This window comes from Microcaecilia unicolor, chromosome 3 (assembly GCF_901765095.1).
Source record: "Microcaecilia unicolor chromosome 3, aMicUni1.1, whole genome shotgun sequence".
In the NCBI taxonomy this organism is placed as follows: Eukaryota; Metazoa; Chordata; class Amphibia; order Gymnophiona; family Siphonopidae; genus Microcaecilia; species Microcaecilia unicolor.
Genome location: NC_044033.1, coordinates 260,742,867 through 260,757,296, shown reverse-complemented (window position 1 = coordinate 260,757,296; position 14,430 = coordinate 260,742,867). Strand labels below are relative to the sequence as shown.

Here is a 14,430-nt window from a genome sequence, read left to right as displayed (position 1 = left end):
CTGTTAGGGTGTTGCTCTTTTCCCCTTGTTCCCCCTACTTTTCCCTCCCTTTCTGTGCTTGAAGACCTACCTCCTTTTTTCTCCTAAATTGACTTAGTTTGAATGTATGAGAATTCTTTCCTATTCAAAATTGTAGTTCCTTTCCTACTATCTGTTTGTAACTTTTAGTCTTTATACCGCTCTGGTTTGCCAGTTATAAGCGCGGTATAGAAAATGGAAAAAAAATCTAGCCTCCCCCCCCCAGTGTAAACCCCAGAGCAGCAGAAATGGCCATTTGACTAGAGCAGAGGTGTTCAACCCAGTCCTCGAGGCACACCCAACCAGTTGGGGTTTTCAAGATATCCACAGTAACGCCACTCCAGAAAAAACTTACCCCTAATGATACTCCGAGTACAGAGCAGGAAGTGCACACCCAGAGGAGCCCTATTAAGGATAGCCAGCAAGTTGGGGCACTGTAGCCAGAGGGGTATGGGGGCAACCAATACTGCTACATCCAAACCCATAGTTTCACCCTAGGAACCAGCCACTCTGGCAATACACAGAGCTGGGCCACCTGAAAGTACAAAGGAAAGTTCAGAACTCCCATCTCCCCCCCCTCCCCCTGTGTGTGGTTGGTACAAAATAGCTGCCCACACCCTTGGTGGTCACTTCTTCCAAATATACTGAAATCTTTTTCACTTCAGTTTCATGAAAAAATGTTGAGGGATGGGCAAGGGGAGCGCCATGAATAAATATAAAAGTTTGGGCAGTATCATCATCTTGATTGCCTAAACTCTCCCAATCCAAGAAAAACTAAGACCCTCCCAGCATTCAAACTCAGTAAAAAGGTCCTATAATTTAGAAGAAAAGTTAGCCTGAAACAAGCCATCCAACGTGGGAGCAATATTGATACCCAGATAACAGATGGATTGCAAGGCCCATTTTAAAGGCCCCTGGACAGTATGCACTAGTGTTGTGTCCATCCACAAAACCAGTGCTTCCGATTTAGTAGAGTTAACTTAGAAATCTGACACCACTCCACAGCAGTTTAATTCATCCACTACTCGGGTAAGGGAATGTAGGGGCTACTATTAAAGTGAGTAAAATATCATCTGCAAAAAGCATAATCTTGTGCTCCTTGTCCTCAAAATAGAGGCTGCCTCCCATAAAATTTGTGCAAATGGCTCCATGGTAAGCATGAAAAGAAGTGGAGAGAGGGCACAGCTTTGCTTAGTGTTGCCCCACAGAGAGAAGGTATCCATTTGTGCCTGACTGATCTGGAGATACACCAGGGTTTCCTATAGAGCAGGTAGAACCAGGATAGAAAGTGCCTAGAAAATTCCAACCTGGTCAAGACTGCAAACTTAAAAGGGTCAACTATATGTATGTTCTTTAATTAGGTCGAAAATATTATACACAGATCAACAATTACTGCTCACTAATTATGATATCTCAAAGAACCAAACCAGCAGTATTATGGTGTCTATATTAGAAAAGGGGGAAAAGTCTCAACTAATGCGGCAACTATTATCAAAGAATTTTGTTGACCGCAACAAAAAAATCATCGAATAGAACCCCCCCCCCCCCCCCCCCCCGTAAAAACATATATTTACTTTTTTATAGTTTTGTTTTGTGCTTAAGCCCAATAGACTCTTGTCATGTGTCCTTTCCTCTTGAAACATAATTATTTGCATATATTATTAGAGATTGTAAATAATTGCGGAATAAAGTTGACAATCCAATTTGTGATTGGTTAGCCCTGAAGCCTGAAAAGTTTTTCTTCCAAAAGAGTCTAAATGTTCTAGCTTCTCTTCCTGGAGGAGCAGAAGCATGACATCTTGCACTGTGAGTGCATTTTAAAAGTAATTGTGTTTCTCTTTTTTTTTCATTTAATATTTATTAATTTTACATTTATATATACAAAACATAAATGCGTTGGAAATCCAGCAAAAACTATAAAGAAATATATAGATAATATATTTTACATATTGTAAATATGTTATTGAAATATTCTATTAATTTTGACCACAATATCAGGTTAGAATCAAGATACTAAGATTAAAAATAGAGGAAATTAAAAAAAAAAATACAGAGCTGGAGAGGACAACTGAAGCCGACAGCCGACTTAACAGCACTTTACCTATGTGGGCGTTTCCAGGGTCTTCTCTCTTTTTCTTTAATTACAATAATTCCAACAACTTCTTAGGGGTATAAAACACATAATTAACAGATTCTAAAGACACACAACATTTGCAAGGAAATTTGAACACAAAAAGCAACCTAAACTCAAAATTCTGGATTTATATAAAAGGAATTCCTTCCTTCTTTTTGCGTGCTCCTTGCAATGTCAGGAAAAAACCTGAATCTTAGCCCCTAGAAAAAAGATCATTCAAGTGACGAAAATAAGATCGAAACTATATTATTTTATCTGGTTCTAGAGCAAAAGTAACTATCAACCGTTGTCTTTCAGTTACAAGTTCGAGAGAGTTCTCCAGAAATTCTGTTAAAATTGAGATTAGGCTTATCTTCAGTTTGACCTTTGGGATTCTTTATCCCTGATAGATATTGGGCCCTCGTTATGGGCGGAAAGCCCTCCACTGGGACTCTCCAATATTTCTCTGAAAGTACTTCTTAAGCATGTCCACTGCTGATATCAATGGACATTTTGGAAATTTAAGAATCTCACATTATCCTACGTCCATGATTTTCAAGGTATTCAATTTTCCTTTCTGAATCTCTCTGATTAATTCTGAGGTAATACTTTGTAATTTTTCCACTTCCCCTTCAGTCTTCACTTTTTTTCACTCTGCTCTTGAAATTTAACAGACAAATTCTGATATCCTTGTTTTAACGCCAAAATGTCACCTTTCATAGATATTATCTGTGATAATATAGTACTCACTCCCTGTATGGCATCCATAGGGTCTCCCATTGTGACTACAGCCAGGTCTTCTAATTTCTCCTCCAGCGCCGGCACCAAACTTCCAGGGAGTAGAGGAGCGGGGTTGACTAAGCCCCTGTTCCGGTGTTACACTTCCTGGAGTTGAGATGCCCTGGGTCCTCCTTCCACGAGATAGGAACAATCTCTTCCATTCTACATGGCCCTGAGGGAAAAACACGCTGCCGGGTGCTGGGGTGCTGTAAATGAGGGAGGACTTAACGTTACTCCCTCTATGCTGCGCGCCGCTCCAGAAAGAGCAGGCTGGTCGAGGCGGAATTCTGTTGACCCAGGGATACGACGCCAAAGCTCTCAATGTTGTCTGGTGGGTAGATGGCGTCGACTGCGGAACCCACGGAGGTAGGTGCCGCAGTTTCCCCTTCCGTTTCCCATCGTTAGACAGTAAACGGAGCCTTCCGCCAGAGCACTTGATGGTCTAAGGAGCGTCGTGTCCACACACATCCGCTTCAGACCGCCATCTTGATCCAGTAATTGTGTTTCTCAAACCCAGTGGACTTTTGTATCCTATACATATCAATCTTCTTTGGGACTACTTGAACTGACGTGAAGGTCTCTCAATTTTTAAGTAGAGATCTTCCTAATTGAATGAAGTGGACCTGGATGCCCTCTTAGGAGGAGAATTATTCTAGAACCTCAAAAACGTTCTGAAAAAGTTCTTCCTCTGTTTCCAATTTGAAAGGAATGGCTAGAGCCATCCTCTCAGACAAAGTCAGGAAAAGATCTATACCCTCTGGAGGAGACCTACACTCAGGTGGCACAGACGGATCAGATGGAATGCCACAGGACTCCTCAGCTGAGAGGTCTTCATCTGTCTCATGGGAGAGGTCTGCATCTGACTTCAAATACTGTTTATGGAAAGTACATGGAAAAGAACGACAACTAGAGCACTGGCTCTGCGTCGAGGTGCGTTTGAGGCAGATGAGTCTCCAAAGTTGGAGAAAGTTCCTCTGCCCGTCAATACATGTGTCGGCCAGGTTCATGCTGCCTGGACTGTCAATGCTGAGCCAGCATGCAGACCTCTCCTGTGACTGTCTCTCCGATGCTTCGATGGGCTGGACTCAGCTGGTGCAAGCACCATACAAGCCTGTATAGACTGCAAATGCAGTAGCCTGAAACTACTCTTTCAGCATAGCTCAGATTTCCTTGTGAAGAGTAAGCATCAGAATTGGCTGAGAAAAGGTGTGAACGCAGCCGATTTATAGCTGTGCTGGCAAAGGAGAACTTAAACCTGAAGGCTCTCGATGAGAAATAAGCTGGAGAGGAGAGTGGTCGCTGTGACTGGATGCTTCCATGCATCGAGGACATAGATGCAAAGGAGGTATGGGCAGAGTGCTTGGAGGGAGATCGTGGTGTTGCTTCTTGATTTTTATGCTGAGGTCCCTCAATGCACACAGCACTGACAATGGACGTAGAGTTCTCGGGTAGGCAGTACCCGAGTCTAATGTCAGCCTTCTTATGTTGCATCAGTGCACCCAATGTCAATGCCAAACCTATGCAGGTTCCATGTCGAGTACCAAATCCCTTGCTATGCTAATGGAGGATGATGTCGATGCAGAACCCAAAAAGTTAAATTTGAAACAATTTAATACTGAAAAAGAAAATATGAGAAAAAGTATCCCGAAAAAAGAGAAGCACCCAAAAAGGAACAAGTCTGATGCGTGTGAGGAAATAAAAAGTCAACCTCTCTGGCTCCATGGAAAACAATAGGACTGCTGGGTCCCACGCTCAACCGTTGGGCGGAAAGATTTAAAGTGACAGTGCACTTGGTAGGTCCGCACCAGGCTCTGTGGCTGACATCATCCCTACATGTGGAATATTATGCCCGCTTGTCCTTGGAGACACTATGGTATGAATGTATTCAAAAGGTATAGACTGGGAAGGGTAAGAAATTTCAGTGCGTTAATGCCATCAGGGCCATCACTGCAAATTAGAAACAGTTTGGCACCACCAAGACACTGCCTAGATCAAGCAGTCCCTTCAAGTCAACAGTCTAGGTTAAGGAAACTGCTGAGAAGATTAAGTACATTTATAGAGTCTCTGGCCGAGACTGTGGAAAAACTCGTCTGGTTTACAATTTCAAGGTATTCCACTAACTGACCTGCTGGAAGGTTGGCAGAAGGAACCCACTGTGAAGTAAAGCCATATGATACACCATGAAGCATTTGCAAACACTAGAGGACACCAAACACACGTGGAAGAAGGTTTTGTGGTCAGATAGAAAGTGTCTCAGTGCAAAGTGATATGTGCGGCATAAAACAGTACTCCCTCAACATGGTGACAGCAGCATGAGGTTGTGATGGATGCCACTGTAGCAGGCGGCTTGTGACGATCAAGAGAAGATGAATAGTGCGAAGTATCCCACAGGAAAACCTGTTTGAATTTGCCATAGACCTGGAACTGAGAAGACAATTTAACTTTCAGCAAGGCAATGATTTTAAGCAGAAAGCAAAAAAGAATGGATTGGCTCAACAAGAAGTGAATGTCCACAAGCAAACCAATCAAAACCCAACCTGAACCCAATAGAAAATCTCTGGCAAGATTTGAAGACTGCCATTCCCAGACAAGTTGAAAGTAGTTATTCACCAAGAAAAATGGGTAAAAACTGCACCATCCTACTTATCTTAAATGATTTATAGTTCTTACTGCTGCAAAAGGGGATTCCAACAAGAACTGAGTCAAAAGATGTAAAGAGCTAAGTAATCAAGACTTGTTTTGTTTCTGAAACTTAAACTTTTTGAATATTTCAATATTTAGATAAGCAGTACATGACAAAGCTACAAAGGTGTAAAGACTTACAAGGGACCGTAAATGCCTTATGATAAGTACGGTAAGAAACCCTAAGGACGAAATGCATACTGAAATAAGGTGCCAAGGGACCCCATGCACCATGTCTATTAAGGATGTTCAAGTTTGCTCAAGGTTATAAAACCATCATAAAAAACTTCTGATGTACAAAGATATGAGAATTCACAAGATACACAGGAGTCCTAGGCATTAAAAATCACCAAATCTATAACCTAATAACTGAGAATGAATGAAATATATAAGACCTATAATTTTTTAAAGACAAGGAGCATGAAACACGTTACTGTATCTGATCGGAAGTAACTGCAGCTTCATTGCAAAATGTCTCATTCTGGTCACTGTATGTGCTGTGACGGCTCACACGCTGACAAGAACAGGGTCTTTAGAAAAATAATTAATAAGATGTCTAGCAAAATCTCTACTGCACCCCAAGGTCTCCTTCTGCATCGGCCCCAACCGGAGCCCCCAAAAGCCAGGTAGTCTAGCAGACCTCCCTCCCTCCCTGACTCAACCCCTGCCCCTCTTCCCTGCTCAACCCAAACTACCCTTCCACTCACTTAAAAAAACAACAACTCCCTGTTACCTAGTAGCCCCCTCACTCCCTCTGACCCCAACACCCCTTTACCCAACTTTAAAACCAAATCCCACCAGTACCCCCAGCCCCCCCCCCCCCCCCCAGGCATACCGAGAGGCAGAAGTCATGCCACTCACCCTGCCTCCAGCATAGCCATCTTGGAAACAGAAGAGCCCAACCCTGCTGCTGCATCTGGGATGCACTAGGCGGGGGTTGGTCTGCCACATAAGGTTATTCTTCCTTTATTTGGTAGTCTCCACCAACACTACCAATAATGGGAAAATTCTAATTTGGCAGAACAACCCCATGCAGTACATCTCAGGATGTACCACGCAGGGTCAGGCACTGCAGTTTTTCATGATGATGACATTGGAGGCAAAAGCAAATGGGCATCGCTCCTGCCTTGGCGGGAAGGGGGAGGGGCTACCTGAGAGTGGGGTGGGAGTGCTGGTAGACAATAAAGATTTAGGCATTTTTTAAAGTTGGGAGGGGCAACTAGATTAACAGGGATTATTATTGGAAATCAGGATGGGGGGGGTGGTTGGAACAGATCAGGATTGTGAGCCACTAGACTACACGATTTTTTGGTGTTGTTGGGAGGGGTGGGTAGGATTGCATCAGTTTCAGTAGTGAAGGAAGAGAGCTAATAGATTATCAGAGAAAGGTTGGGATCATGCAGAAAGCTAATCGGGTCAAGTGATGGGTTGGGCGGCTCTGCCTATACCTTCTACGCTGCTTCAGACCTGGCAGTAAACTTCTCATACGTAGACATCAGCGTACAGGTTGAACTGCTTCTCTGCATTGCTAATAGCCTCTTTACCATACCTTTCATACATCTACTGTGTGATTTAATTGAGCATTGAACCTCTTTCTGCATGGTATGGCCTATAATGAGCAAGTTATACTACTCATTACTGTGAACTTCTGTCCACGTAGATTTCTGCATTGGGCCCCGCATCTTTGGACTAAGAGAAGTACCAACTCAGGCAGTAAGTGAAGCTGATTAGTTAGCAACACCCAGCCACAGGAAAAATGTTATAAAGATATTTATCTCATTGTGGATCCTAATACATGAATCTGAAAAGAAAAAAACTTTACAACGTTAACACATTCACTGAAAGTGGGGAGTTGTCCTACTTGTACTGTGAAAGGTAAAGGAACTAATTAACAAAACTAATTGTTGGCGTGGTCTGTTGACAGTTGATGTTGTGGTCTGAGCACAACAGTCATAAACTCTGTAACATAAAGGCCTCTTCCCCAAGGAACAATGCAGATGACCTGTCAGTGTGAAACCACAAAAAACACCTGCAAAAAAAAATTTACAGCACCTCATGGCAGGACTCATTTCTATATTTGCAAGCAAAATAACCATAAAAGGGTGGGGGAAACACTGCTAAATCTAGAGGGAAAATTTTACACAGTCATGTTACCAACCTCATTAATCAGGAACTGAAGCGGATACTGGAGCCCACTATCATGTTGGCAGTAGCATTCGACTCTGGCCGACCAAACCTGATATCATGTTAAGGGCAACATGTGAATGATTACAGATACACAAACAGAAAACAAACATAACAGATAGTATCAAGACTTAAACTAAAAACACTATGTTTCAAATTTTGCTAGAATTGGCATTGATGCTGATATTATAATTTAGCTAAGTCATCCTTCTTGTTTATAACCCAGAATATGTGGGTCAGGAGTCACAAAATCTGCATTTGGGGTCACCAACTAGGTGGGCTCTCCATAGGTGCATCATTATTCGCACCTCTAAGGAGTCACACATTAGGCTGTAATCATGGGGTCACAAGCCATAGAAAGACTGGGAAGCACTGATCTAGGGCTTTAACCAGTTTTGGGTTTTGTTTTGGGTTTTTTTGCTCAGTCTCAGGGCTTAATTTGTAGACAAAAAGGAAGTGGGATTATGGGACATGGTGGGGGGGGGGGGCTAGGAGCAGCTGGATTACCATTATTTATCTATTTATTTGTTAGGTTTATTTACCACCTTTCTGAAGGAATTCACTCAAGGCGGTGTACAGTAAGAATAAATCAAACAAGCAATAGACAATTACAGTAGTAAAAATATTCAAATAACAATACAAAGTATGGCATAGTATGCTACTTGGATGCACAGAACGAACAGCAAAGTGAACAATGGTTGGCAGAAGATATTTATTGAATATTGGGTCATTTTCATTTAATAAATATCTTCTGCCAACCATTGTTTTGCTTTGCTGTTTCTGTGCATCCCTATATTCTGCAGAGTGAGCTCACCTTGATTTTGTTGTTGTTTTTTATAGTATACTACTTACAATGTCAATACAATACATAATAAAACATTATAATAGATAGCGTAGGGTAAAAGCAAAATGAAACATATAGCTAGGTAAGAGAGTAAGAGGTAAGAGGAGTTAGAAAATAAGGGGACTAATTTAAAGAAAGGTGCACATGAGGTCAGAGAGGTGATTAAATATGATCGCAGCTAGGGTAGGAGAGGATAAACATGTCCTGCTGCAATATGTACAGCTCATGTCACTCCGTGTGTATGTGTGTGTGTGTGAGAGAGAGAGAGAGAGAGAGAGAGAGAGACTAATAGAAGTTAGTTACTTCTTCCATTAAAGGCCTGGTTGAAGAGCCTTTAATGGTTGAAGAGTTTTAACCTGCTTCCTGAAGTAGAGATAGTCTTCTGTTAAGTGGAGCCTTTCGGGGAGTATTTTACAGAGTGTGGGGGCTACTCTGGAGAAGGCTCGCTTGAAGGTATCACATGGTGTAATGTCTTTTTTGAGAAGGTGTGGCTAGGGATACTCCTTGGAAGGACCAGTATCCTTGGAGGTGTGCAGAGGATGATCTTGTTTTTCAAGTACTCGGGGCCATTACCTTTAAAACCCTTGAAGATCAGATATAGAGTTTTAAATTTTGCCCTGTATTGTACTGGTAGCCAGCGAAGTTTTTGCAAAAATGGTGTGATGTGGTCACGTCACTTTCAACCTTCTATTAGTCTTGCTGCAGCATTCTGAACAATTGAAGCTGGTGCAGACCCTTTGTAAGACCAGTGTAGAATGCATTACAGTCTGACCTGGGCTCCAGATTCAGTCATTCCCTCCTCTTCCCTGCAGACTGCTGGAAGGGAGAGGCTGGAGCCGAACAACTGCTCTGGACTCAATTTTTCAGAGTAATGCATTCTACACTGGTCTGACTACAAAGGAACTGCACCAGCTTCAATTGTTTCAGAATGCTGCAGCAAGACTAATAGAAGGTTGAAAGTGACGTGACCACATCACACCATTTTTGCAAAAACTTAACTGGCTACCAGTACAATACAGGGCAAAATTTAAAACTATGTATCTGATCTTCAAGGGTTTTAAAGGTAATGGCCCCGAGTACTTGAAAAACAAGATCATCCTCTACACACCTCCAAGGATACTAAGGTCCTCCCAAGGAGCAGGCAGAGCCATTCCTCTAGAAATTAAGCCCTGCTCTGCCTAATATGAAACACTGAGCATTTTCACTTTTCATGTTATCTTCGCATTTGAAAATAAAAGTTCTGTACCCTAATCTAACGAACAGTATGCTGTAAGCAATGAGCATGCAAAAATATTGCCATGTACCTGGTATACGGATTGAAGATATTTGAAAACAAAATTGCAGTAGTAATCTGTCACTCATTGCAAAATGTCTCCATTCATATCAGTGTATGTGCTGTGACTGCCTCATGCACAGACAGAAACAGTGTCATTAGACAAAATAATAAATACACTGCTAGCAAAATCCTTACTGGTCTTCCAAAGGTCACCTTCTGCACTGAACCCAAACAGGAGCTCCCAAAAGCCCCGGTAGTCTAGCAGACCCCCTCCCTCCCCTGACCCAACCCCTGCCCCTGAAATTAAAAATAAAAATCCATGATAGTCTAGTGACCCCTCTTCCCTGCCCAACCAAAACTACCCTTCCACTCAACTTAAAAAAGAACTCACTTGCATCTAGTAGCTCTCTCACAACCCCTGACCCACCACCCCTTCTCCTGTTAAAATTAAATCCCACCATGAACCCCGGTCCCCCACGCCCCCAAAGCATACCTTAGAGGTAGGAGGAATGCCATTCACTCCTACCGCCTATGCAGCCATCTTGAAAAAAGGTAGGGCCTAACCCCAAATGGTGTGTCCTGGGATGCTGGCACTGCAATTTTTCAAGATGATGCCACCAGAGGCAGGAGCAAGTGGGCATCGCTCCTGCCTCTTTTAAAGTAAGCCTCCAGAGGCAGGGGCACCTGAAAGTGGGGTTGGATAATGAGGATGCTGCTAGACACTAGGAATTTAAGGGTTTTTTTTAAGTTGTAGGGCAAGGATAGGAGCAGGAGCCCCACAGGTCTACCCCATTCTGCCACCAATGATGGCACATAATCTTCACACTTTCTACCAGCAGCTTAGACAATGAAAGAAATAAAATGTGCAAACACTGATTAAAATAGAGAGAAGATGAACATGATGTCCACGTACTCTCTTGGTGTTTATTATGAATTTTAAGTTATAAAACCTACAAAAAACACAGAAACACTAGAAAAATTGCTAAATAAATTTTTAGAAAATTGACTCAAGTCCAAACACTCAATGCAGTATACTTTCTCTAAATGGCACACTCAATGGATTAATTGTACTACGATTCAAGTTACACATTTCCTATGGCGCCATCACAATACAGCAAAAGGAAAACAAAGCATTTTATAAATAAAAACGTGCAGCTGTCTTTGCAATACTGTTGTTTGCCTTATAGTTACACACATTTTGTGTAAAGATTGAAGGCCAAGCCATTATGAAGATAATCAAAAAGGCAGTTGACAAACAATGGACTAATCAAAGCCTTAAAATAAAAAAAAAAGTCACCATTTCTTGAAAAGAAATCATTTTATGCTCCTCCCTAATCAAGAACTTTTGCTAGCAAATGTAATAAGCTGATACTATAATGCAAACAAATATTTGTTGCCTAATCCAACTATTTCTTTAGGGTACTGATCTGTAATAAGAATTTTGGTGTACAATCTAGCAGTTTCAGCATATTACAAAGGCAATTTTTTCAGATCAGTTTTTTATTATTAGTGGTCAGCAGGTGCTGTCTTTGTTTGGAAAGTTGTTACAGAACCACAGTTTCTTCTCCCTGCCACAAGCTGTTAGCTGAAGCTGTGAGGTATTTTATTTTGTACTCATAGATAAGGGAGTGGAAAGAGAAGGTGTTCTTTTCCCTGAGACCCTGGGAACAGCAAGACTTCATAACCTGTGAGCAGCTATATCTTGTTCCTGAACTCCCCAGGTATTATTTTAGGTAGTAGATAAATGTTTAGATCTATTATTGCCTGTTCTTTTCCACCCATTTACATGGTTCACTGTTCTACACCGACAATAAACCTAATGAGTTTATTGACTCTGCTTGTCTTGGACTAAGAATCCTGGCGGTTTGGGTTTTGGTCTGTGGGTGCTTTCTGAGAACTGTGGGACCCCTGAGAATGTGACCCTAGTAGCCTAGAAATCACCGGGGAATAACCTGAGATTGGGAGACTTGCACAGAGTCAAGTGAGACCCAGTCAGTGGGGTGGAGAGTGCTAGTGTAGAGCACAAATGGCAGGTGGACCTGAGCTGTGCTGGGGACAGACCCTCCAGGTGGCCTCAGGGTTAGCCCCAATCAGGTGGATAGGCATTTTGTGACAGTAAAAATAGGCAGAAGTCCAATTTTGACAGTAAAGAATTCTTGTACACATCCAACAACACATATAATAAATAAATAAAAATCAAACTAAAAGTAAAATAAACACAAAAAAGCTATACTTTGGCTTCTCCTCTAAGAGAACAATCCATGCAGCATCATGTAGTAACTAACTAATGGCCAGATTAAATGCCAGCAGGAAATAATGAGTTTTTAATAACATCTTAAATTTCAGTAAGGAAAACTCAGCTCTGATATTAGGTGGGGGGGGGGGGGGGGGGGGTCATCCCATAACCTTGGTGTCAAGTAAAAGAATGCTGAAGATCTGGTACTTTTATAAAGTGCAATTTTACTGAAGGTAAAACCATACGGTGGGCATCTAAAGAATGAAGCAAACGTACAGGAGTATATGGGATAATTTTAAGAAGATAAGCAGAGTGGAGATCCTACATGTAGTACCTTATGCTCAATGACCAAAACTTTAAAACAAATTCAAAATTTATCTAGCAACCAATGTAATTGTAGAAAACAGTGAGGTTAACATAATCGTGCTTCTTCACCTGAAATAATAAACAGATTGCCAAATTCTGAAGTGTCTGAAACACTGAAGTTGAACTTGTGTGATAACAGCATAAACAACATTGCAATAATCTATTCTAGAAATAATGAATGCATGAATCAGAGTGTGGTGTGAATACATGCAAAGTCAAGATATTTGCGGATAGAACAAATGCAACAAAGCCAAAAGAAACCCTTCTTAACCACCTGGGAGATTTGCTGCTCAAATGATAGAAAAGAATCTAATATTAAACCTAAGTATCAAAATGACTCAACTGTTAGCATAGGAAGATTAAACAATACAGGAGTTAGAACTCTCATTAGAACTCTCATTCAGTTCCCATTCCAAAACCTTAAGTAGGGGCATCAATTCATGGAACTAGATGGCAGCAATTCTAGAGAAACTAAGCCAAATGAATAAAAATCATGCAAATCTCCATGAAATCCATAAAAGTACAAACAGTAGCAAAGGTTTCAGCCAGTGTGGACGGGACGTTTCATGTTTGCAAGCTTCCTCCAGGGATTGTAAGTATACATGCTCATAGAGCATAAAATGGGCTCTTTGAGGAACTGGTAGGAGAAAGAATCCAAGAAATCATGGATTAAGCACAGAGCATAACTGGTTAGACAGAAGTGAGGGGAATCCAAGGATGACTGGGATCTATGGCACTGCAGCATAAGTGGAACTAGGCAGACCAAATAGATCATAAGGACTGTATCTGTCATCATTCTACTGTTTCTCTCACTTTACATCATTAATTAATTTAAACATACTCTTACTTCCTGTGTGAATATAAAAATACAGACAGGGAATTGAACTTTAAATATTCATCAGTTCATTAATTTGTATTTAATTTCTTACTTTGAGTGACACTAGTTATTAATCTATTTTATTACATATCAATTCATCCTTTCCTTCTTTCTGTAATTCATAAAATTACAGACAAAAAATGAATCTAATACCACACACTCCCATTAACTCATTTGTAGAATTTACCAACCCCAAGGCAAAAGGACATTAATTGAACCACTTTTTACAAAAACAAAAAGAAATAGCTATCTAGATTGTCAATTTTTCTGTAATAAGCAAAAAAAAAAGTATTCCAATACTAATTTAAAATAATCTCCTTTGAGAAACGCAATATAAAATTGTGAGGAGGCCAAGCCTTTGTTCTATAAATGATACAGCTTTTTCAATAGGCTTAATGGCTATTGAGTCTTCTCAAAAAAGCAACAGTGCAAGGGAATTGTGGGACATATGTTTTGGATATGTTCAAAGGTGCAAGAGTTAGAAAGTGAAATTTGATAAGGAAAAAAGGTGCCTTTCTTGGAACAGCTGAGATGCAGCCTCATATTGGCACTGGAAGAATTCACTCTAGAACCTGGTGATAATGAAACAACTAGCCTCACAGATTCCCCCAACCTAAGAATTTAATTTTTCAGGGACTCAAACCTTCAGCTGGAAGGATGTTTTTCATTTTAAGGTTTGACCAAAAGCCTGTAATTGGTGGAAAGAGAGTTTCAGGAAGTATTTTAGTTTGGGTTTAAATGCCACTGCCATCTTGTTCCTGAGAAACGCTGGGTATGATGGCATGTTTGGCAGTTAGTGGTAAGAGTTATTACTGAAATCTTTAGAAATTTCTAAATATTAGCAAATAGAGATCTTTTATATAGTTCCAACTATTTGTTTTTTGTTTTTGTAGGGGATGTGCTTTGACAAAGCCATTAAGGTGAAACACGTTGGCGGACATGTTCTTCCCCTAGTCGTTCTGGATACTTTAAGTACTTAGTTTAAAATAATCTGAACAGCTGGTTTGAGCACATAGGCTGCTGTATTGCTAAGTGCTTCTTGTCCTGAACTAGC

General features: G+C 41.0%; 1 protein-coding gene across 1 annotated transcript in view; it reads right to left on the bottom strand.

The window, feature by feature from the left end:
* The window catches only part of STXBP5 (syntaxin binding protein 5), a 789,999-nt gene extending 780,501 nt beyond the window's left edge, over window positions 1-9,498 (bottom strand). Inside the window, exons 1-2 of the mRNA XM_030194976.1 lie at window positions 9,394-9,498; window positions 7,752-7,829 (exon numbers count right to left, since the gene is read on the bottom strand). Of these exons, the coding sequence (XP_030050836.1) occupies window positions 7,752-7,829; window positions 9,394-9,498 (183 nt within the window). The remainder of the gene's footprint in view (window positions 1-7,751; window positions 7,830-9,393) is intronic.
* Window positions 9,499-14,430: the final 4,932 nt, after the last annotated feature.